This window comes from Pelodiscus sinensis, chromosome 4, assembly GCF_049634645.1.
Source record: "Pelodiscus sinensis isolate JC-2024 chromosome 4, ASM4963464v1, whole genome shotgun sequence".
NCBI classification, from domain to species: domain Eukaryota; kingdom Metazoa; phylum Chordata; order Testudines; family Trionychidae; genus Pelodiscus; species Pelodiscus sinensis.
In genome coordinates, this window is record NC_134714.1 from 34434923 (window position 1) to 34461084 (window position 26162).

The following is a 26162-nucleotide window of genomic DNA, read 5'->3' on the forward strand; positions in this document are numbered from 1 at the left end:
TATTTAGTTCTTAGACAGGGCTGAGCAAAAATCTGAGGAAGGACTTCAAGATGTGTCCCACCAGTACTTGTTGCATAGAAACAATTTCTCCAGGAGGAGAAGCCACACAAATTAGCAGTGATATCACATTTACATGCATTTTAAGAATGTATAATTAGTTTTTAAATAATTCATTTTTTCATTTTCTTAGAGAAAGTATTGTAACAGCAATATTCCAACATGAGGTGCAGTAGAGTTAAACTTTTTCATTGTAATGTATTGTATCACAATGAAGACAAAGCAGCTATGGGAAGAATATATTATGTGAGAAACAATCATTAGGATCAGGAGTTTTGAATGACCATATCTCAAAAAGAGACAGGCTACTTCGTAATACATATTAGGAAAGAATGATAGCTACTTTAAAAAAACATTGTTAGATCTCATTTTCCTTGAGATGCTCATGAAATGGCAGCCATACAATATGGATATCACCTTGTGGCACTATTTCTTGAATCCTATTAACTTTTCCATTAGTACCTCTTCCTAAATCCTCTCTCTCTCTCTCTCTCTCTCTCTCTCTCTCTCTCTTTTTTTTTTTTGGGTGGTGTGGGAGGAGGAGGGGTTCCATGTGGCTATAATGTCACAGAATTGAAAACCTAACAGTTTAGAGATCATCTGACATTCTGTTCATTATACTTCCCATTAACTGGAAGGCTCAGAAAATTAAACTATGAATCACAGTGAAGCTTATTCCCAGTTACATCTTCTATCTGTCTAAGGATCCCTTGCTGCTATAAATTGGGCTATGGGGAACTCCAGACGATGTGTGGGAAACTGATAGCACCATGTGTGACAGGATACGGTTACAGAAGATCTCTCGGGGGTGTCTCTAGGAATGCTGACAAAGCCACTGCCACTTGCCTTCCTGCTCTCTGGGATTCCTCACTGCCCTGTCCTGTTGGGCCAGCTCCCTGGTCTCCCCCAGCCAAGACACTGAGCTGAGATCAATGCCCCCTTTAGAAGCAGTACAGACACTGAATCTCTTCAGGTCCAAGGAAAGTGCAGTTTAGGGACCAGCTTCCTGGGATACCACTCCCCAAATGGGATCAAAACCCCCAAAGAATTGTTTGGATAAGTACCCTTTAACAACCAAAGGGGGAATGTATACACGGATTGCTCCCCCAGGTAATAATTATTTACACTGGGCTTCATAGAAAATAAGAGTGATTTTGTTAAGTACAAGCAGTAGGATTTAAGTGGTTATAAGTGAGAACAGGCAGAGCAAAGTAGATTACAAACTCAAAATAACAGAAAATGCTTAGCTAACTCTAACACTGAAACCTCAGTACACAAGGCTGCGTCTAGACTGGCATGATTTTGCGCAAATACTTTTGACAGAAAAGTTTTTCCATTAAAAGTATTTGTGCAAGAGAGTGTCTATACTGGCATATGTCTTTGCACCAAAGATTTGCTTTTGCGCAAAAGCATCCGTGCCCAGTGTAGACGCTTTCTTGCACAAGAAAGCTCTGATGGCCATTTTAGCCATCGGGCTTTCTTGCGCAAGAAATTAACTTGTCTGTCTACACTGGCCCTCTTGCGCAAGAATACTTGCGCAAGAGGACTTATCCCTGAGCGGGAGCGTCAGAGTATTTGCGCAAGAACCACTGATTTTGCACAGTGCAAAGTCAGTGTTCTTGCGCAAATACTCGCAGCCAGTGTAGATAGGCGGCAAGACAAAATCTTGCCAGTCTAGATGCACCCAAACGCATTACAAACTCATCGTGAAACTGTTCCTTTTCCAGCAAAGCCTTGCAAACCAGGGCTGTTCCTCACCCTGAGGTCTTTGGTTCCTTCCCTCGGGTGTGTCAGCCAAAGACAAAAGACTCCAACTTTCCTATTGTTTTAAAGATTCCCTTTTTGCATGGGAAGTCACCTGGCCAGTTGGTGTGTACATGTGACTTACCCAGACCAACCACTGCTAAAGCTTGAAGGACAAAAGAGATTGCTTAACACTTAGCCATCAAGACATTGAAGGTAACCCCTGTGGTAGCTTTCATTCACACATTTAAAAACAATAAAGCATTCCACTCTCCATATATCTAATTTTACCCACAAGAATGATACATACACCAAAATAAGATAAACAGACATAGCGGATTATGACATGAAGATTGATAGGTTACGTGAAGCAATTTGTCCAAAGCACTTTTGACTTATGTGCATTCGTGTCCATAAGTCCATTTCCTAAAGCATGGGAGTGGGGTCCATCACACCATGTAGGGCCTGAGTGCTTTCACTTACCCTGGAGTAAGACCTGAAGAAGTCCAATAGTCTGTATAAAAACAATGTAAGAGAAGAACGAGGCTCATGGTCTCTACTAGCTATCCCAGGCGTTCTAGTACAGCTACTCGAGAAATGCAGGCTGAGATAATGTCTTCTTGTATTTAAATGTAAAGAACTGATCCCTGAGGTACTTAACTGAAAATGATACTCCCGTCTGTAAGAAATTTGCTTGATTAAAGCTATTTTTTGGCTTTCATCTCTCACGCTAACTTCAATGGGAGCTTGGCCCAAGTAAAAAATGAATAAAAACACTCATGAATAAAAACAAAATGAGTATCCTGTGTTTGTCCTGAAATAGTCTCTTTAATCAGTGTTTTGTTTGATAATGTTTCTTTTTTAATATTTAACAATTCAATTAGCTCAGTTGGCTTTTTTTCTCCCTGTGCAATCCTCAGAAGTGTAGTTAGGAATGGTGAGGCACATTTATCTGAAATGGAATTCCACTACTGATAAGGGCATGTGTATGGTTCAGTAATTAAGACAGAGAGACATGGTGGTTCCAATCAGGATCATCCAGCTGGTAAAGAAATATATTTGAAATTATATGCCATTTTCTGAGACCTAAATCTGAGTGGCAGTACATCACCTAGCAAAATGGATCCATATCCATGACTAGGGCTCCTGGGTCATGTCTACCCTAGGGAGAAGACTGACCCTCCAGAGATCCATCTTCTAGCATTCGATATAGTGGGTCTAATGTAGACCCATAAATCAAATGCTGAGGGCAGCCCCTGCCATTGTCTGGTACTCCTCGGTCCTTGGGGAATAAGGGAAGCCAATGGGAGTGTTTGCTCCCGTTGGCCTCCTGCTAGGTGGACACTGCCATGGCTCAGCTTAAGGTAAGCTGTCTCCAGCTACACATTTTGTGTAGCTAGAGTTGCCTACCTTAAATCAAGCTGCCTTGTCTAGTGTAGTACAGCAGACCAGGCCCTAGGCACTACAATAATACTACTGCTACTAAGTCAACCTCACTAGGTCTAGGAAACATTCTTGTAGTTGATGAATAGCTCAAGCCTGCATTCTTGACACAGACAATGGCACATTTATATTAGAACGTAGGATCAGGCTGTTACAAAGATGATATTCTAAAAGGCAATATTATTAAAATCACGGTTCTTTAAACATCCTTCTGATCCAATCCATGTTTACACAGATTTTTTTTTACCCTGTGGTCATTTAAATTATTTATCCAACCTCCTCTATCCCCCAGGTGTGCATAGTATTTTACTGACAAAGAAAGAACTATGCCATGGGGCTTACACAAATGCCAAATCCTGCTCATGATACTCACATGAGTAGGCCCTGCTGAAACTTATGGGGGCCTTCCTTCAAGAAAGGGGTGAGAAACTGATGATCAATTAGAAATAATGCAGGCAGGACTGTCCATACATACAGGCTACGTCTAGACTGGCCACAAATTCTGGAAAAGGGATGCAAATCAGGTAAGTCAGCATAGGGAAATCCGCGGGGGATTTAAATATCCCCTGCGGATTTAAATAAACATGTCCGCCGCTTTTTTTCCGGCTTGGGGAAAAGCCGGAAAAAAAGCATCTAGACTGGCGCGATCCTCCGGAATAAAGCCCTTTTCCGGAGGATCTCTTATTCCTACTTATTCCTACTTTTAAGTAGGAATAAGAGATCCTCCGGAAAAGGGCTTTATTCCAGAGGATCGCGCAGTCTAGACGCTTTTTTTCCGGCTTTTCCCCAAGCCGGAAAAAAAGCGGCTGACATGTTTATTTAAATCCGCGGGGGATATTTAAATCCCCCGTGGATTTCCCTATGCTGACTTACCTGATTTGCATCCCTTTTCCAGAATTTGTGGCCAGTCTAGACGTAGCCACAGGGTGTGGAAAGGGTGAGTGTTCAAGGATGAAGGTAAAAATAAAGCTAATAAAATGCACTTAATGCTACACTGATTGTGCTGATTCCATGTTGTTTTTAAATACATTCTTATAGTGAAATGTTTCTGGAATGAAGGTCACAGTGGAGGTCAGGGAAGGAAGGTCTATGTGTAGTACTTGCCCTACGATACTTGGGTGAAACTGTGAAGTCTATAACAACTGTGATGTCAATGTAGCTAGGATGACACCCTTGGGTTTTTCCTCTGCCTAAGCATTGCAGTTCCTTAGATGGGCATAATTTCCAGAGAATGCCATGCAGCATGCCGACTCAGTAACCTTCAAGGAAAAGTCTGATTGTGATTTTGTTTCAGATTTACTTGGTTGCGCCCTAGGGATTGCATGATAGGAATTCATGAGGCAGATTTATGAATCTTATACCTAGTAGAGAAAATGGAAAAGCTGACCTAAGCAGAAAAAAATGATCAGCAAAAATAAAGAATGTATATGGAAAATATGAGCTAATTAATTTCCAGTCACATTAGATAATCAGGAAATGACAACAACATTAATATTTGCAATTGTGTGGCACCTTTCAACTAAGGATAACAAAGCACTGGACATGCACTAGACTAAATAATTGAGCAGTATGACTGTTCTGCCTGCGTTAAGACCCACTCATTGCTATTTGTCAGTCTAATTCTTTCTTGGATTCTGATCCCTTATACTTTTTCAGTGTAAAGGATTCTTACAGTGGGTGTACATTTTATTTATGCTCACTTGAAGTCCCCTTTACGTGGCTAGAACAATCTAAATGGTCCTTTATGTAAATGAGAATCAAATCTTGTGCATTACAGTTTTTAAAATTATTTGCCCTAAATTGCTGTTTTGTACATAGTTAAACCGCTGCTAATTGCCAGAAGGGTGGCAGTACTTCACTGATGGCTCACATCATTCACAGCATGATGACTTGGGCATTATCTTAATTTCCAGCACTGCTCCATTTCTTTTGATCTCCCTCATTGCTATGATGCAAGGTTATGTTCCTAATTTGTAACAGTGACATAGCTCTTATATTGTACCTTTCATCCACAGTTCTCAGCATGAATAAAGCAATTATCATTAGCTCCATTGTATAGATGGGGAAACTAAGGCACAGAAAAGGGAAAATTATTTGCGTAAGATTACTGGCAGAGCCAGTTATAGAACCCACTTCTTCTGAGACTTGGTCCAATAGTCAATAGATCACATTACCCAGGATAGTAGATAGTAGTCTTGCAAGAAAGGGATTATTTTTCTTATTTGGTAAGCAAAAAATCCAAGCAACAACAAATGTATGTATGTGTTTGTATGTATGTCTTTGTATGTGTTTCTGTATTTCATTGAGCGAATTATAAGCATGATTGTATCTAAAGCAGATAGACTTTTTTTTCTAACATCAGTTCTTATATAGAGACATTTTAAAGAAATAGCCACTCTAGTTAGTATATAAACCTAACACACTATTCATTTTAAATTGGCAATCAACAAGTTTAGGCTTGAAATGAGCAGATTTCTAATCAGAAAAGTGAAGTTCTGGAACATCATTCCACGGGAAGCAGTGGGGGCAAAAAACCTACCTGGCTTCAAATTCTGAGCTTGATAAGTTTATGGAGAGGGTGATATGATGGGAGTGATTAAAATGACACATGGCCCATTGGCTATTGTGAGTACAGGTTGAACCTCTGTTCTGGGACTATCTGGTCTGGCAACATCTGTGATCTGGTAGGACCACGGTTGTTGCTGGAGTAGAGAGCTCCAACTGCAGAGGTTGAGAGTGGCTGGAGGTGGAGCCCGTCTGGTGGGCTGGCAGCCTGCAGGCCAGTAGCCTGGGGGAAGGCAGCCTGGCCAGCAGCTCATGGGACCAGCAGCCAGGAATGGAGCCTGGCTGGCAGGCCATGCGGGGCTGGGTGGCTGGGAGCAGAGCCCCAGGAGTGGAAGGCGCCCTGTGTGGGGATGGGCCCCCAGAAGCAAAGCCATGCAGCTGGGAGCAGAGCTCTTTGAGTGAGGCTGGCAGTCTGTGGGCCTGGTGGCTGGGAGCAGAGGCCTGCAAGTGGTCCAGGTACAGTGGAGCCAGGCAGTTGTGCCAGTGCAGCCTGCTGGCCAGGGCAGTGGCTAGGGCAGTGGCCAGCAGGGGAGCCCCAAGAGAACCGGAGGCCTGACTGGCAAATGCTAGGATTCTTGTTCTACTGAAGTGTATTTTTGTATTGGCCTAAAGCTTCACAAGACAAAAGAAAGATAGATCTGTGTTATTTTTTATTTATTTAATGAAATAATTATGCAAAATTCCATTACTTTGTTCAGAGACTCTGATCATGAAATCACTTTGGGATACATGACATGGCTTACAATTTAGCAAGATGCTTCTGCTGCTAATATCTGAGGCTTAATACCAGTGAATATTTGGTTCTTATTATGATTCCCTTGCTCCCTAATAATACAGTCAGTGTCAGATCCTAGCAGAAGCTATGAGGTGTGAGGTTACCTCTGCTGTACAAGACAAAGCATACAGTTATCATTTGGCATAGACAGCACTATTATTATTATTTGGATGCATTGTTGAGTTTGCCTATGAAAAGCAATCATTGAACTGAAGAAGATATAAAATGTTTTTCAGACAAAAATTAGAGAGCATAATAATTGATGTGGCCACAGCTCCAGAAGCTGAACTGAGTATTATGGCTGTGGTTGTCGAAAGAAAGAATTTATATTGGAAGGTAAAAGATGCAAGAGGAGAGCATTGTAGACAGAGTTGGAAATAGTGTAGTAATCTTTCACATACCATTTGTTTATGTGGTGTCCAGAATGTGTTGGATGCTTTATGGACAATGACCAGGCCCTCATCGCTTATGAGCTTAAACAGAAACACAATAGGAAAAGCGAATACAAAAATAAAGGAAGCAGGTATGTAAGTTAAAGACAAGAGTTACAATGAGTTAGTTTTGATGATTCTACAAATGTTTGGTGTCTTGTTATTTTGTTGAATTGGTTACGGTTGAGCTGACAAAGAAACTAAAAAGTTGTCTAAAAAAATCTTGGCAACATAATGAGTCCTCAGAACATTATTGTAGGACTGGGAATAAAGATGAATCTATAGCAAACATCCTCACTAAAGGGTCAAAAAAACAAGGAGAAGAAGAGTCTAGAAAAGAATTATCTTCTTACTAATGAAAAGTCATTGTAATAGAGAAACAAGTGCAGCAGGAATATCCTTTTGTATGCTCGATGACAAGCAATGTACGGGAGAATGATGGTGAGGGAGACAGTGATTTAATATAATTGAAAAGGAAGGACAAAAGTGGTAGAGCTTTGTTTTTCTTTCACTTTCACTTTTTGGGCCACATTTCTGCACTTGGGAACATCTGTACTGCTTCCACTGAATAACCCTCCAAATACTCAAGAGAGTTTGTCCTCTGATGGTAAGAAAAACAGTTTTTCTTAGCTTGGATTCTTGAAGAAAGGAGCTGGAATACCAGATGAGCCAAATTATAGCACTTCCCTCCAAACAATCCAGAATCAGTTCTCTCAGGGTATGTCTACACTACCCCGCTAGTTCGAACTAGCGGGGTAATGTATGCATACCGCACTTGCTAATGAAGCCCGGGATTTGAATTTCCCGGGCTTCATTAGCATAAGCGGGGAGCCGCCATTTTTAAATCCCCGCTGCTTCGAACCCCGTGTAGCGCGGCTACACGGGGCTCGAACTAGGTAGTTCGGACTAGGGTCCTATTCCGAACTACCGTTACTCCTCGTGAAACGAGGTGTACCGGTAGTTCGGAATAGGCACCCTAGTCCGAACTACCTAGTTCGAGCCCCGTGTAGCCGCGCTACATGGGGTTCGAAGCAGCGGGGATTTAAAAATGGCGGCTCCCCGCTTATGCTAATGAAGCCCGGGAAATTTAAATCCCGGGCTTCATTAGCAAGTGCGGTATGCATACATTACCCTCCTAGTTCGAACTAGGAGGGTAGTGTAGATATACCCTCAGTACCTCATGCTCTGTCACATCAGCAGTTCAGCTCTCCTGTGTGCTATGGGCTTCTATTCATAAGACTTTTTAAAATCTCAAATTAATTGTCAATTAAATGAAGGTATGTCACATATTTATAAGGCCTAGTATTTACAAACATATAGGTTGTGTCTAGACTGGCCAGTTTTTCCAGAAAATCAGCCGCTTTTCCGGAAAATCTTGCCAGCTGTCTACACTGGCCGCTTGAATTTCCACAAAAGCACTGACTTCCTACTGTAAGAAATCAGTGCTTCTTGTGGAAATACTATTCTGCTCCCGTTCAGGCAAAAGTCCCTTTTGCACAAAGCTTTTGCGCAAAAGGGCCAGTGTAGACAGCTCAGATTTGTCTTCCGCAAAAAAGCCCCGATCGCGAAAATGGCGATCAGGGCTTTTTTGCGGGAAAGCACGTCTAGATTGGCACAGACGCTTTTCTGCAAAAAGTGCTTTAGCGGAAAAGCATCCGTGCCAATCTAGACGCTCTTTTCCGCAAATGCTTTTAACGGAAAAGTTTTCCGTTAAAAGCATTTCCAGAAAATCATGCCAATCTAGACGCAGCCATACAAATGTGTGTCACCTGGATCAAATGTAGGCAGTGTCCACACTAGCCTTGACAAATATAAGTTCCTTGATTGAACTGGCAATTGAGGGGACAAACAGCCGAGTGTAGACACATACTACCTGAAGATGGCTGTCTGGATTAACTAGCTAATGCCAAGCAGCAAGTGATGTTAGTGAAAAAAGGAAACACACCATAGGGCTGTCCAAAACTGTATCCTTTTAGTTGAGGGAGCTGACCCTCTGATTATCAAGACAGTTCATAATTTCAGGATTTGCCCCGAAGGAGTTGGGGATAGTTGTGGTCTTATCAGATGGAACAAATGTTCTTGAAAGAGAGTGGCGAAGATTGCCAAGGGAAGTGCCAGTGGGGTACAGGTAGGGGTCAGAGACAGGTGCAGAAGGGGCAGTGAGGGAAGGAATGATGCAGCTGGGATGGTGTCCGTGGATCTGTTAAAAACCAGAGGTACTGAAGTTATACTTTAAATCTATCAGTCCAGGTATTTCCCTGCTATGTGGGCAAACTCCACACCTCAGTAACCCTCAGATGCTAAATGCGCTCTAGGCTATATGAAGTCACATGATTGTACTGATACATAAATATGCAGAGAATAAATACAGGAATCTGCAGGGATTTTTCAGTATTAACCTCCTTTGAATTTGTAATCCAATCCCAGTCCTACAGCCAAGCCTCTTTTACACTTTTTCTTGGCATGGCATGGAGAACGATCCATTGCCCATGCATGAAAAGCTCCATACCACTAGTCTATAGGCAACACTGCCATCCTCAGAATGGGATCAGACCTGCTCAGATGTGTCATGACTATTGATGAAGGCTGAGTTTTGTATCAGATGGCAGGAATCTGTGCTATCAGGAGAGGCAGATCTATCACCTCTAGTGCTATGAAATCCCAAGGGTCCATGGTGTGCACCATAGTGGCAATTGGGAAGTCCTAGATATTAAGCAGACCTTTTTTTTCCCTTTCATATTAGGTATCCTGTACTTTATTTAGCATCTGATATTAATAACTTTATGTAATGTATTTAATTACCTGATAATTAAAACCCTTGACTGACTAGATTCTCAGTGCATATTATTTCTATTTACAACCCTCTCTGTTACCTTTAACATCCACCTCATCCCAGTCCACCATTACAGAGCCTCTTTACTCTTCTGCTTCTGCCTCTGGAACAGCATTTCTGCAGTTCTCTGCTGCATCAATTTTCCATTTGATTTCAAGCCTCATTGTATCTTTCGTCACTTGGCTCTAAATTTTTCTACCCCTTTGATATTTATTATTTAATTCTGTAGAATACTTGGGGATACAATTTGTATGGAGGATGATACTGGACTTGGAACATCAGTTACAGAATTCAGATCCACTGATATGTGGAACTGGGGTTCCTGTTTCTAACTGTACCATGTTTAAGAAGGCACTTTGCAGACCAACTTGTTATCTCTTTCCTTGCAGCATGCCATTGATGCAGATAATGCAGGAGTCAGTCCCATAGGAAACTCGTCTAACAACAGCAGTCACTGGGACCTTGGAAGTGCCTTTTTCTTTGCTGGAACAGTCATCACAACCATAGGTATCTTTATATTTTAAGGTAGATGGTGACATTGAACAGTGTAGAGTGAAATAAGATTCACCATGTTTCAGAGAGACAGGCAAAGCAACAGAACTGCACCATTTGGGCTGCTCTGACTGTATCATTATGTGGTGTATCTGACACTGAGCCCTGGGGTGCACATCAGGAATTCCTTATATAATGATAGTTCAAGAAAGCAAGGCTGGCAGAAAGCAGAAATTTTCATAGTTCTGTAGCCTTGTTATTCCTCGTACAGGTGGCTGCCTACTTGGCATGGCTATGCAAACCATCTCAGTCTCTGAAGGTCAAGCACAAATGCCAGATGCTTCAGATGTGGGTGTAGAAAACCTGGTACTGGTCATTAATGGAATAACTTTCCTCCAAAGGTAATTTCTTCCTAATCACATCAGTCAGTAATTGGCTTATGCTCTGAAGCATGAGATTTTATAGCCCTCATAATTGTTTCTAGATTCTAGTTATTTTAACTAGTGGTATATTCATTGTCCCTATAAAGGTTTAATCATTTTAAAAATCTTACAAAACTTTTGCCTAAATGATAACTGGTAGCAATGAGTTCAACAAGTTAATTATGCATTGTGGAAAAAAAACCCACAACCCTTTTCTTTTACCAGATTTAAAACTGTTTTCTTTAAATGTCACTGAATGTCTCCTTGTTCCTGAACTACGTGAAAGACTAAATAGGAATGCTCAATTTACCTATTTTATTCCACTAATATTTGTATTAATCTGTCAGGTTCCCTCTTGTATTCTCCTAAATAGCCCCAATCTTTTCAGTCTCTCCCAATTTATGAATGAATTCTTTACCCACCTAATGACTTTTGTCACTGTCTTTGATTTAATTCTTCTGAGGACACTCAATTGATGATCTTTGTGTTTACCAGCAGCTCATATTTCTGTGGAAAGTCAATAATTGAGGTGTTATTCATACTGATTTATTTTTACATAAAAATGTTTGGAATCTTCATAGATGGCATATTATAGTTCACAGCTTGATTCAGAAAAGCATTGAATCATATGTTTAGACTTTGTTGATTGCAGTAGGATTTAAGTATATGCGTAAAGTCAAGCATGTACTTAACTGACTTTCCTGAATATGGATACTGTCCTGAATCAGACCCTGTGATTAGGGTCTTGTTTACAAAAATCAACACTAGGATTTATCAGTTACAATTTTGAATTTAATCTGATTTTTCCTTTATATTTTTAAATAATTCATTTGTGGGTGTGTGGTAATTTTTGGAGTAGATAAGCAACAAACCACTATAATGAATGGTTTTAATGAAGACCCTAAAATAATCATAACTCTAATATTGAGGGTAATACAGTGAAGAATACTGTTTCCTCTCTTTAATGGTAATCATGTTTCCCAAATGACCACTGAAGTAATAAATCACTGTCCAGAGACACATGGAGAGTGGAGAGAAAGGAGGAACATGTACATACTGCAGTGGCTGAAGGTGTTTCACTTGTTTGTGCAGAGGCATTATTACTCTTCCTTCCCTAGTGCTGGGAAAATGCACTCATTATTGGCCTGGCTAAATTTTTTAAAATGTCACAGTGTGTTCTCCTTTTCTACACACACAAGTCTTCTGGCACTTTCCAGGTATGTCTATGAAGCAAAGTTATTTCGGAATAATGGCCGTTATTCCCAAATAACTATGCAAGCGTCTACACAGCATTTCCGTTGTTTCGAAATAATTTTAAAATAATGGGCGGCTTATTCTGAAATCGGTAAACCTCATTCTACAAAGAATAACGCCTATTCTGAAATAGCTATTTCGAAAAAAGGTGTGTAGAAGCTCCTTTGCTACAATTTTGAAATAGCGCCTCACAAGGGCCATTCTAACTTATTCGTCCCCAGTGCCTCTTGGGGCTCTGAATAAAGGTAACATGTCTACATTAGGGAAGCCTGCCTCAAACTAATTTTTAAGTTTCCTTGTAGTGTAGACATGCTATTTCGAAACAAGCTATTTCAGAATAACTATTCTGAGATAGCACATGGAGGCTAGGTCTACACTATATATCAACTTTGAAATAAACTAAGAGGGTGATACTTTCCCTATGGTTTCCGGGCAAATTACTCTCTAAAGGTATGTCTACACCATGGCAATATTTCGGGAATACTTCCAGTATCCTGAAATAGCTCTTCCACGTCTTTTGAACAAACCCGTTATTTTGAAATATAACAGGCTCATTATTCTGATGTCCCTGCAAACCTCGTTCCACGAGGATTAAGGGACATTTCAGAAGAGCAGTTTATTTCAAAATTTGGCACTGTGTAGACAGCACCAAATTACAAAATAAGCTATTTCAAAATTAACTTGAATTGCATAGCTTATTTCGAACTATGGGTGCAGTGTAGACGCACCCTAAAGGGTATGTTATTTTGAGTTATAGTGCAGCTTATTTCGAGTGTATTTCAAAATAGAGCGCTATTCTGAAAAGTCCCTTAATCATCATAGAACGAGGTTTACAGGGATGTCAGAATAGTGAGCCTGTTATTTCAAAAGCTATTTCAAAATAATGGGCTTGTTTAAAAGACACAGAATAGATATTTCAGGATACTGGAAGTATCCCGAAATAGTACTGCAGTGTAGATGTATCCTTAGGGTGCATCCACACTGCACCTTAGCTAGAAATAAGCTACACAATTTGAGATATGCAAATTGCATAGCTTATTTCAAGTTAATTTTGAAATAGCTTATTTCATCACTTGGAGCTGTCTACACAGCACCACATTTTGAAATAAACCACTATTTCAAAATGTCCCTTAATCCTCACGGAACATGGTTTACAGGGACATCGGAATAGCATGCCTGTTATTTTGAAAGATATTTTTAAATAATGGGCATGCTGTCAAGACGCGGAATAGCTATTTCGGTATACTGGAAGTATCCTGAAATAGCACCGAATGTAGATATACCCTCAAAATCCAATCCTATTGCCAGTATTAGCCTCCCACAGCCCCCTGGTGCTGTGGCTGTAGTAAGATTGTGGGGCCCTTTGGGCAAAAGGCTTCTTGCTGGTAGTTGGTATGAGAGTTATTCTTTGTACTCGAAGGCCTTCTACACTGATAATGAGTTCTGAAGTTTGAAACCAGAGCTGGAGTCCAAACCAAACGTGACCTAAGGTGTTCAGTCTGAACAGAGAGCTTCAATTTAGCACAAACACACAGCTAATTATGTGTTAATTAGTGTTTGCTTTCTCTTGAGGCAGCCCTGTGAGTTACCTAACAATGAAGAACATGAAGACATATAGGAGTCTTTATTACCACATTAACAATGCTATTTAAATGTAAATAATCTCCACAGAGAATTCTCAAAGAGCAGCTTGTGAAAGCCCATTAAAAATAATGAAAAATAAAACTTAGGCTTTTTTATTATTAAATTAAAAAGAAGAGTGAATAAAAGAAGTCTTTGAAGCCTTATGCTAGCACAGCAGCAAGAACTGGAAATGGCAATTTGTATAGTCTATGGTAAGGAGCCTATGTAATTCAGAACTGAAAACTGCAAATGAGAATATTCAGGTGAGTCATCCTCCCATCAGGAAGCAATTGACAGAGTTCAAATGTGGCAGCAGCATGGAAGAGATAGGCCAGGGCTCTAATCTAAAGGTTTCCTGTAGCGTACTGTGCAGCTGCCACGCTGAATAAATGTAGCGCAGTTACTCAAACAACAACTTTAGTTGGGAAGATGAATCCAGAGGAAAATAGTAGTAACTGAGGGTCGCATGTGAATAACTAATACTGGTTTCCAATGGGCACCACTAAAAAAGCCAGACTGTTTGATCTCTGTTTGATGGACATAATGCGGGAGAAAGCATGTAAGGAAACTTGCTTTTTTTTTTTCAGAAATTATTTACAGTCAGGATTTGACATAAAGGTACCTGAAGAAGAGGTCATGTCAGAATTGTAAAGTTATGCTGATAATTTTTCTCTCCAGGGTATGGGAACATTGCCCCAAGCACTGAAGGAGGCAAAATTTTCTGCATTTTGTATGCCATATTTGGGATTCCACTGTTCGGCTTCCTGCTGGCTGGAATTGGAGACCAACTTGGAACCATCTTTGGGAAAAGTATCACAAGAGTGGAGAAAGTTTTCCGAGTAAGCTCATGGTTAGAAATCTTTGCTGGTGTGGTCTAATTTGTTTAACCTCAAATACTGCTAGCACTACATAGAATCTTACAAGGTTTTGCATGCTGGACACATATATCCTTAACTGCATAGTTTGTTTGTATGATTGTCTTCATTTTCAATGCAGGAAATGTCAAAATGATACAGATTCTGTGGGACCAGGTATACATAGTAACCCTCAGATGCATCAGTTGGGAAAACAAAAATAAGTTTTGTGAAGCCTGATTTCTAGGGTGAACTATGTAGAACTCAAAATAAGTGGTAGCTGAAAGGTTTCAAAATAGAGAAAAACAGACAGATGGAGCCAGATCCATAGTTGGTGTAAATTAGCATAGCTCCACTAACTGTGTTGAAGCCAGCTGAAAGTCTGGTCCATAGTTCCTCCCTTTCTCCACAGCTTTTATCACACTTGGAACTACTTACATATTTTATACCAGTTCCTAATGATACAAAGCAATCTGGAGTTGAATGGTCTAAGTGCAATGACCCCAGAACATGGTCCATTCTGTTGAATTACATCCCACAGAAGTACTGCTTCTTCATCAAACACTTCACCTGGAAGTGGTATCATAGCACTGGCTAATGCTGCTTTACTGACATCGTGGTTTCATTACAAGGAGTCACGCTTTAGATGCAGGACTTCCCGAAGTTATGTGACCATATCATAGTTCTCTGGTATGTGGCATAACGGGAGGCAAGTCTTGTTGGGATAGTGTAGATGAGAGATTGTCCATCCTGACTATTTTAATTAGCCCCTGTATCTGAAACAATCCCACAAATACAAAATACTTTCAGTTGATTTTGGAACTAAAATAATTGATCATTAGACTAGAGTATGAGTAATTGCTCCGTTTAGCCACCCATGAAGTATCCAGTCCATACCTTAGGAATATCTTTTGGCCTCCATTTTCAAAAAATGACTAGTGATTTTGGATAACTCAGTTTTTACATGCCTCACTAGAGACTGCTTGAAAAGTCTTGATTTTCAGAAACTGCTGAGCATCTACTTTCTAAAAATCTGATCCTTTGAAGATGTCTCAAGTTGGGCACCCACAATTCAAGGGATACAAAATTTCTAGTCATTTTAGAAAATTTAGGCCCCCAGGCTCATATTTTCTACTACAGCCAATTTACTTCAAATCATTCATGGAAGCCTTCCATAGGGATTATTTCAAGGAGAAAGCATGGGCCAGTGGGTAAGATATGGATTTGGGAATCTGGAAACATTGGCTTTGTTCCCAGCTCTGCCTCTCCCTCCCATATTTACAGAGAGGGAGAAGCTAAGGTCCTGAGCTTTTAAAGAGCTTGTTTTCCAAAGACAGGATCCTTAAATTCTTAGTATCTCATTTTTTCTCAGTAAATATGGTAATTGTATGCCCGCATCATAGAATTACGTTGAAACCTTAAAGCTGAATGGAATTGCCACTATTTTCTTGGAATATTATTCTCATTCCTCACCATTGTCCATTTTCCTTTTCTTGATTTGATGCCTTTGCTCCTTGTTTCTCTCTTTTCAAACCATTCCCCATCTTGGTATTTGTATCCTTCCAAAACCTGTGGTGGCAGGTTATGTTGCTCCTTTACTTTGCAGAGCTACGCAGATTTAATCCTTTTATTATTCCCTCTCATATTCATCATTTCAACTAATTAATAATTTTCGTTATCGTGGTTCTGCAGTACTTCAGATTTGTCTACACCTGTGTAGCACTGAGATGGAACAGCTGAATGCAGCATTTTAGGGGAAGTTCTAGAGTCCCCACACATTCCAACAGCATCTAAACAGACTATTCTGAAGAGCTGCTTGACATCAAAATTGACATCTCATGTTGGCATTTTGAAGCTGTAGCCAAAAGGGCGGGCAGAAAAGAGTCAAAGGTGAATTTAGCTCAGCCTAGAAACTCTAAGGGTACGTCTAGATTACATGCCTCTGTCGCCAGAGGCATGTAGATTAGGCTACCAGACATAGGAAAATGAAGTGGCGATTTAAATAATCGCCGCTTCATTTAAATTTACATGGCTGCCGCGCTGAGCCGACAAACAGCTGATCGGCTGTTTGTCGGCTCAGCACGATAGTCTGGACGCGCGGGTGTAGACATCAAAGGCATTTGTTGACCACCCAGGTATACCTCATCCCAGGAGGTATACCTGGGTGGTCGACAAATGCCTTTGATGTCGACACCCGCGCGTCCAGACTATCGCGCAGAGCCAACAAACAGCCGATCAGCTGTTTGTCAGCTCAGCGTGGCAGCCATGTAAATTTAAATGAAGCGGCGATTATTTAAATCGCCGCTTCATTTTCCTATGTCTGGTAGCCTAATCTACATGCCTCTGGCGACAGAGGCATGTAGTCTAGACGTACCCTAAGATATTTCCCCCAAAGAGGAGCAGCCAGCCTGCCAGACCTGGGGGCCAAGCAGGGAGGGCAAGCAGGACGCACCTTCTGAGAGGAACGTGGGCAGGGTTACCCTGGGCTATTTGGGGAGGCACTGCTCATGCTCTGTGGTGTGTGAGTGTGCATGGGTTTTCTGAATCCTGTTTCCACTCCCTGTGCAGTGGAACTGCACTGGTTCACATGGATGTAGGTTGTTGTGGCTGCATAGAATGCTGTGTGTGTGTGTGTGTGTGTGTGTGTCAGGTTTTAGCCTGCAGCGCAGATCTCTAACCATCCAATTCGTTCTCTTAACAACTCCATTGTTCAGTGCAGCAGTCTTGCTGTGAGCAGCCATCCCACACTTTGTGACAGACAGCTCATCTCTGGCACCCCAAAGCATATCTGGTAAGGTAAAACAGAGGCTTCCTTCCCAGAGAATAACACTATAGCACAGGCCAGTTGTCTAGCAAGACCTGGGCATTCTCACAAAGTCTCATTTATTTAACAGCATAGATTAGAACCTGAGACGTCACATTCCCCTCACACACTAAGCAGCCCATGTGTGCTGCACTCAGAGTCATTTCAAGAGCAGGTTGCACTCTGGGCTGGGGGAGGGGAGCTGCTCTTATGGAATGTGCACGACACCCACGCTATTGACAAAGAGTGCTTCGGCAGAGGCGTTGGATGCGTGCCGCTGCTTAGCTGGCATTCCAAAAGCAATTTTGGCACTGCATCTGAACATATAAATAGCCGCCAAAACAGCCATTCATTTGCTTGCAACGTATAGACTAGTTGAGTCCTCTTCCAGGGCCTTAATTATCTTTTAACAGCACACTCAGCTTGGGTGTGACAGGGCAGTCACTGAGGTTTAAATAAATACCAAGGGCTAAATTCTCCACTGCTGTGTGGGTGCACAGCACTAGTGAGCAGGGAACATGGGGAGGAGCTTCTTTTTCCTGCTGCAGGCAGCAAAGCAGGATCTCTCCTTAGTGCTGGAAAGCAGTAGGTGGTGGACCCTGACTAATGAGGCCCTTTGCTGCAGCTTCAGGAGGTGTAGTCTGCTGGAAGAGGGCTGTGTCCAGGCCTACCACCCAGCTGGTACTGTGCTCACCGGCATTCTTATGCTGGGTCACCTGCTGCTGATTCAAAGCAGTATTAAAATGCACCCCTAAGCCCATCTGAGGGAATCCTGTATAAATACGTTTTCTAGTAATGAAGATAATAACAATAATCACTTTTATTTGACAGCGGTTTCCAGGCACTGCAGAAGCGAACTCTGAATCAAGGTGGCATAAAGCCATAAGCTAAACAACAACACTCCTACATTTTTAAAGCTTTCTATGTACAGCCCACGGTTGCTTCTGCAACAAACACCAGTGATTTAGGAATCCTTAGCATTAAAAGCAAACTATTTAATTTCAGTCTTTTCCTAGACACGCCTAGAGGTTATAAGCTTCTAAAAGTAGAAGGAAAAATCTTCCATAGTCTGCCTACTACAGAATGCACCTGCTGCCATTATTATAAGGTTAATTTTAGGGCAAACTAAATAGCTATCTGATTCAGATCTTTAAAATCTGTTTAGAATCAAGTTGAAAGAAGATCAGATGAGTATATTGGAGTGAACCTAATCTCGGTCTTAAAGTTTGTTAAAAGAACATTAATATCCAAGAGCTGTGTTATGTCTCTAAGACAGTGGTTTCTCAACCATTTTGCATCTTCAGACCTCTAAAAAACTTTGAATAGAAATGCGGGCCCCTTTGGAAATCTATTATCTGTGTAGTTGAATTCCATTCATTCAGTTTTCAGTCTTTCATGGACCATTAAGACATACTCTGGCAGGCCCACAGGCATCCACAGATCACAAGTTTACAACTACGGGTTTAGGTCATAGCACTACATTGGGAGCGGCACAGAGCTGCACTGCCCAGTGGGAACTCTGGGAGGTATTCTGTAGAGGTAAACTGTCGTTATTGAAAGGGAGGGACTTTACAGATATAAAAGCAGTGAGGAGTCCTGTGGCACCTTATAGACTAACTGAAGTGTAGGAGCATAAGCTTTCGTGGGCAAAGACCCACTTCATCAGATGCATGCATTACTCGACGAAGTGGGTCTTTGCCCACGAAAACTTATGCTCCTACACTTCAGTTAGTCTATAAGGTGCCACAGGACTCTGCGTCGCTTTTGCAGATTCAGACTAACACGGCTACCCCTCTGATACTTTACAGATATACTAGATCTATTATCTCTCCTTTAGGGTTTCAATTTTGATATGCCCTTTTGATCTTCCCTTATGAAGCCTGGCATAGCTACATGAGGTCTGGCCAAAAAGTTCTTTGAAAGTAGCATTCACTATTATTTGCTAAATAGTAGTAGGTTTTACACAGAGTTGTTCAACCATCTTGTCTGCACCACTGAACTTGAGAATAGCCCCATAAAAAGTAGTTCCTAGCAGACAAATAGGAAAAAAGATACTAAAAAGCTGATGAACTCCATTCTAAGCAGATAGCATTTACTTCACTTTCTGTAAATTTGATTCTTGTTTGTCTTCCTGGGTGCATCAGATCTGTCCGCCTTGCTCCACTCTCCCACCACCACTATCTTAGCTACCCTGGGAATAGAGCTCTGTGGCCAATCTGAATTAATTTTCTATAGTATAAACTAAACCAGGAATGCTTTAGCACTCCCAAGGGTAGAAAATGTGATAAAAGTGATTTCTGGAGCACAAACTAGTGCAGAAAGGCAGAGATTAAGCCGTTTAAAACTACTATTGTTTTCCACCTTTGAGTATCTCCCCTCTTTCCTCCACATTTGCCTTTTTACCTGTCCATTTGTCTTTTTTCATTCTCATTTGTTTTTTTCTCTTCTTGTTTTCTCTGTAACACCCACATTAAACTTGTAATGTTGTGTGAGAATCAGATCCCAATGGAGTTCTTAAACAAAGGTTAATTTCAAATGAGACCACATCTTTCTCGGCACTGTTGAGTATGAAAGCCAGGCTGGGGGGAGGTAGCCGTTACTTTTGATGTATCCTTGTTGTCTCTTCTCTAGTAATGTGATGCCAGAATCAAGAGGCTCTGCTTGTTTCCCAGCAAGCAGGAGTTAATCAATGCTTACACCTCTGTCTGATCCAAATTTGCATCCATTTCCTTTCTCTGTGAGGAGCTAAACTAGACACACAGATGGGAACATTTTCAAACACAGAAGGTCACATCAAGGTCAGAATTGAGCCATGACAATGGCATCACTGTGGATTTACACCAATGAGATCAGAAAGTGACTCATAGTTAACCAAAGCTTTTAACCTAAACTGATGCATTCACTAGAAATCATCTAAATGCATCCCTAAATGCCTGAAGCTGGATGCCATTTCCTCCATGTTTTTTATTTTTCAAAATTGTTGAAGCTGTGACCTGTCTGACACAATCCAGAATAGACTGAATTAGTGTTTAAATAAGTGAGAAGCTTTGCATTTCTGTTTCCCAAGTAAATCCTGAAATATGCTAAATCAACTTTACTTGTGTCTATAATGAAATTCTGCCACATTTATGTTTTGGGCCAGTATCAATGTATGAAACCAGATACTCAAAAATCTTCAAAGAATCAAACATTTTCTGCAATCTTCTTTTTAAAGCAATGGTGCTCACTGAACTTTCCAATGACTAGAAGTCATATCATATTTGTGAATTCAAGAACTGCAGTAGCGAGGTGAAACAGAATAATGGCCTATCTCTCTAATCCTGTATCTTGTCATTGATGATGGCTTATGTCCAGATATGACATAATGCACTTAATGTGCAATATTAATCCAAGAGGGTATAAGATGAATAAATTGAGACTTTAGTCTCCTGAGCTGTTAGTCTGGCTCTTCCATCAACATTTATTTCAGCAAAAGAAAAGTTGGATCAGCCACTATTGAAAAGAACAGGTTAAATCATAACATTTAATCTCAACATTTTCATTTATGAAAACTTGTTGTATTGGTAGGATCAGAAAGAGATATAATTTATCTAATCCAGCAAAGTAGCAAGAGCTATGATAGTTTTAATTTGATTTCCCTCGTGCTAGTGAAAATGACATTTCTTTTTCTTGATAAACTTGCTAAGTCAATTGTAGAAGTTCAGATAGAAATGATGTAAACCACAATCTCTGGGAAGCAAATACTTCTGACAGACACAAGGTTACCTTGCTATTAAAAACAAAAAAGATGATGTAACCCTTGGAGAGAATCATTACACAAAGCCTTGAGGTGAACTGACATGAAACATGTTTAACTTATATAGTGATTCTGCCTCTTCATAACAGCAGTTGGGGATTTGCTTCTTTGAAAGTGTTGTTTTGTTTTTTGCTTCTCATATAGCAGAGTATCCTGCTTAGAAAGAGTAAGCTATGAGGAGAGAGCTTGCATGGACAGAAGGAAGTTTATTAGTGATCAGATTTATAAGACCATTGTTGTGTAACCCACACACCTATTGGATGTGATACACTGTCCTATGTAATGGCACGTAGGCCACCTACAGAGAGAGAAAGAATGAGTTTGCTACACAGCCTTAGCTGAGAGCCAGGTGGCTTTTAGCTCAAACAGTGAAAACTCATGAACTAATCTCCAGAGCTCCCAGGTTTGGTTCAGCCTATTGGCATTACTCTAGCACCAATTGCAAGTGGTTTTGAATAGTTTCATGTGTTAACTGTCTACCAGTTTACATATCCAGCCTAGAACATCTACACTACAATTCCATGAGGAGGTCATATATCCTAAACAGAAACAAATGGGCCTAAAAGGTTATGTGAAATTGATTCAAACAAAAGATGGTCCTGAACCCAACTCTCAGATCTGAGTAGCTGTGAACCCCCTGAAAATGAAATCTAGAACCAAATCCAAGTTTTGTGAATGTTTTTTTATCTTGAAAATTGGCTGAAACAAAACTCTGGATCCAAACTTCCCCAAAATCTAATTCAAAATGTAGATGGGATCCAAAACTCAAAGATGTTCAGATCTGAGGTTCGTTGTCTAGTTCATTTCTGATTTTTTTTATATGATTGCCATGATACATGAAATCCTCCATCTGTTTTAAATCTTTCTTATTCCTTTCCCAGACATGAATGCAGAGGGTCTCTACTGAATGATTAGGCATTATCACTACTTCAATAATAGACAAATTGTGTGAAATTTCTGAAAGTAATGTTTTGTGACTGGGCTAGATTGGTTACTGATTCTGTCACCTAATCCATCCTTCCCTTACTCATCGTCTTAGTAGATAAGCTTCTGATAGCCAAAGTTTTGCAGATGAATCCAGCAGGACTGAAGTGAAGTTCCAATAGTTTCTTGAAAGGTAAATTTCACTGCAGAAGCAGAATATGACACATCACGTTTGCCCCTGAGATTTTCTGCTTTTCCATAAAGAAGGCTCTGTGTCTTTTTGATTTCATAGTTCCCACTAGATCACTTCATTTCTTGAAAGTACTTATCTTATTCTAACTTCTTGGTTGGCATGTACACAGGACAAATGTTTCTTCTTTGACCCACAGTGTAGATCTTATTTTTCCTTTGATCCCAAGACAAAACTTCCATTGACTCCAACTCAGGTTTCACATAAGGGTACATGTAGAGAACAGAGAGATCTGTAATGCAGTAGGAGATCTGTAATGGGGTTGTAAAACAGCTCTTTTGGGTTCTGCACCATCTCTATTCTGAATCAATTAAATACCAACAAATATGTTCCATTGCTAATATGTTAAACTGCATTTTTCTGCAAAGGTGAGTCCTAATAATGTACTTTGACACACACAATAATAATAATAATACAAGACTCTTATCTAGGTCTTTTAGCATCAGATCCCAAAGTTCTTTACCAGTGAGATCAGCACCATTGTACAGATAGAGAAACTGAGGCACAAAGGGGAAGTGACTTGCCCAAAGTCACTCAGCTGGGGAGGGGCCAACCCAGAACAGAACTTGAGACTTATAAGTCCCAATTTAGTGCTCAGCCTATTAGGCAATGCTGACTCTCAGAAAGAAACAGCTTGAGCTTTATCAGTCTTTAGAACAGTTCCCAATCTGTATCGTGGCTCATATTCTGATCTTAGTTATTCTATTGTAAATCTGGAGTAACAGTTTTGAAAGTCAGCCACCAATTTACATGCTTCAAAAGGAATTTAGGAGTAAAATTTTCAAAATGCTTAAATGACTTAGGAGACTAAATCTCATTAATTTTCAGTGGGACTTAGGTTAACATTTTCAAAAGTGCCTATTGACCAGATTTTTAAAGGTGTTTAGGTACTTAAAATGCAGATAGGCACCCATAGGGAGTTAGGTACCAGTGTACTTTCAAAAATCCCAGGAACCTATCTGTATCTTTGGATACCAAACTAAGTTTAAAAAATCTGGCTGTAGGAGCCTAAGTTTATTACCCAACTACCCTCAATCCTTTTCAAAATCTCTCACAATTAGGTCCTTCCGCGTTTTTCCTGGTCCCGTTATCAACTCCATGTGCATTCTGCTTCAGTTCATCAATAATTTATCCACTATATAGGAAATAATTAATCACCATGGAGTTTATACATCCTTCATTCCTCTTTATCTCATCCCTTACCTAGCTCCCCGGAGCGCCCTTATTAACAAGACTTTCACAACAATCTCATTACAGCTTTTCTAATTGCTCTTTGGGTGGCAAGCTCAATACAAAACCATGGCCGTTTGCACACATCAGCTTTACCCTGTGTCCAGCGATGGCAGGCGTGGGACAGCTGACTTTTCTAATAGAGAAAGTTGTCAATTGAAATATATCTCAAGGATTACTATTGACACCAGTGGTTAAATACACATCATACCATCTCCTAAAGAGTCTTTGAGGCTGTTGACTTTATCAACAGTATCTAGTGGGTCTCCGGGGCATAAGAAAGGGGCAGTTCTAATCTGTGGCAACTTTAAAGAGAGACCTTGAAGAGGGTCCATCTCTATCTCTATTGAGAGCCCAGAAGGTGATGAGCTTGTTGGTGGTTGGTTGATAAGTCAGTCCCAGAGAGGGGCTCAGAGGGGAGAGACCATGTGTTCTGCAGAGATTTTGTCAGTATCAAGCAGAGAGGAGCACCACAATTATTGTTTTACTTTTGGAAGCTCATTACTCCTTTTCTTTAAGGGGGAAAAGACAGTGTGAAAAGAAAAGGAACATTCTTGTTGCACAAGAGATTATAGTTTCTCACTGCGCTAGAGGGAATTCAGAGTCCGATCTCTCTTTGTCTTATGCTTCTCCATTCCACATGGAATATAGGATGTTCAGCACTATCTCCTGTCTTTGCTGATTTCCGTTGCAGTCTAAGCTTCTTCCCATGTCATTTTGGTAGCTTTCGGTTCTGCTTCTATTGAATGTTTCCATGTTACCCTGGAAACATGGTCACGTCTTGCCTTTGGGGATTCTATTCAACAGCTGTCTTGTATGTCATTGGGGTATTTCCTCTATGTATGTCCTAGCCATCTCCATTTTTTAATTTCCTGTTCTACTGGTTTCTGTTTATCCTCCTCCAAAGTTCTTTATTCTGGGCATTTTTTTCTGGCTATTTGGTACTGAGGATTTGTCTAAAGTAGTGGTTTACTAAGACCTTATCACCTAAGCTCCAAGTCTCAGGACCATATCATGACTTTACAATGGTGTTAAATATTTGACCCCAACCAATCCTCGACTTCACTGAATTCTATTTGCCTACCTAATCTTCTATAGTGTTTCTATACCACCTATCCCCATAAATTATAAGCATTAAACTAGGTGATTAAGAACTGCAAAACATTATCTACAATGGATGTCAGAGTGAATTATGTTCTTTGTTTCTCCAGCCTCCACATCTTCAGTTTGTTGAATTTCTTCTTCATTATATTAAATGACTAATAATGCATGTCTCCAATAATTGTCCTCACCAGAGTCCTCCTCACTTTGCTTTCATTTAACTTTCATTTATGTTCCTGGTATTGATTCTTAAAAATAGAATACCCCACAAATATGAATGGGAAATCCATGGCTGATACAAAAAGGTTTTGTTTATTACAGGTTCTATTCTCTCCCTGGATTACAGAAAACTATAGCCATTATTTTTCTCATTTGAGAAGCAGTATGCTTTGCATTGCCTCCTGCTTGTGAATATACTATAGCAGTCCTAGCCTAAAAATCTTTGTAGCAAATATTCCCCATGCTCCTGTTACTCTTAGATCTTTCTCTAATTTATTCTAACCTTTCATAGAATGCCTGACATTATAGTATCCAAGTGCCTTTTGAGTGTGCACTCAGAAATAAGTAAATAAATCGAGAACAGTTTACTAGGTGCTAGCTGGTTACAAGATACCAGCTAGATCAAGAATCTTATAAACTAGAAATTGGACTCAAGTGTAAAATAGTTCTCTGTGTTTAACAAGTTATATGATGGAACATTTTACGAACAGGTGTAGTTGATTTTATGCCTCTTCACAGCACGGGCAGAGTTTAGGCAGGGGAGAGGAGGCAGTAGCTGTGCATACCAGGTTGTGGCTTGCTTTTCTTCGCATTCCCGGACCAACAGGGAGCGAAGGGAAAGTACTTGCATTCTGTGATTTACTCCTCTGCCTCCTCCCTTCACCAGTCAGGAATGGAGGCATGCACGGAATGCAAGTACTTTCCCCTTGCTCCTTGACAGTCCAGGAATAAGAAGAGAAGCAAGCTGTGTCCTGGCGTGCATGGCTGCTGCCCCCACTGCCCCCCCAAATCTCCACCCTTGCTCCACACCCCAAACCCAGTGCTCAAAAATGAAGTTGAAGATTGGAGAAACAATAGAGGCTAGAAAATGAAGTTCTCAGGCAGGGGATTTCTTCCACTGATGCTTTTATCAGCTCAGGCACACCAACCTCTAACCATTGGTATTTGACTCTGCTCTCTCCCAGTTCCTGCCTCTTTCCATGAATGTAGGCCCTAGCCTAAATTCTGAGGCCCAGTGCTGTCCACCTCCAGTTTTAACCCTGAGTGATTCAAGGATTTGGAGCATGTCATGTGTGTACAAGGGTGGAGTACACAGCAACTTACGTGACCCCATGGATTTGCCCATGCACAAATTAATGGGAATCAGCAGTGGTGAATCACAGCTCCAGACAGAGACTGAACATAAAGCTCCCACTACCAAGGGGATCAAAATGGTCACTGACTCCATAGGAAAACGTACAAGAAGATTATTGGACTCAGAGGGTCTAGGATGAAGAGGCTGCTGTCTTATGCAGGTCTTAACTCTGGCAAATGAATACAGAAGCCTGAAATCATTGAGATTCCTTG

General features: G+C 40.7%; 1 protein-coding gene across 1 annotated transcript in view; it reads left to right on the forward strand.

The window, feature by feature from the left end:
• Positions 1-26162, forward strand: part of KCNK10 (potassium two pore domain channel subfamily K member 10) — a 114143-nt gene that overhangs the window by 57034 nt on the left and 30947 nt on the right. Inside the window, exons 3-4 of the mRNA XM_075926750.1 lie at positions 10237-10354; positions 14317-14477. Coding sequence (XP_075782865.1) covers positions 10237-10354; positions 14317-14477 — 279 coding nt within the window. The remainder of the gene's footprint in view (positions 1-10236; positions 10355-14316; positions 14478-26162) is intronic.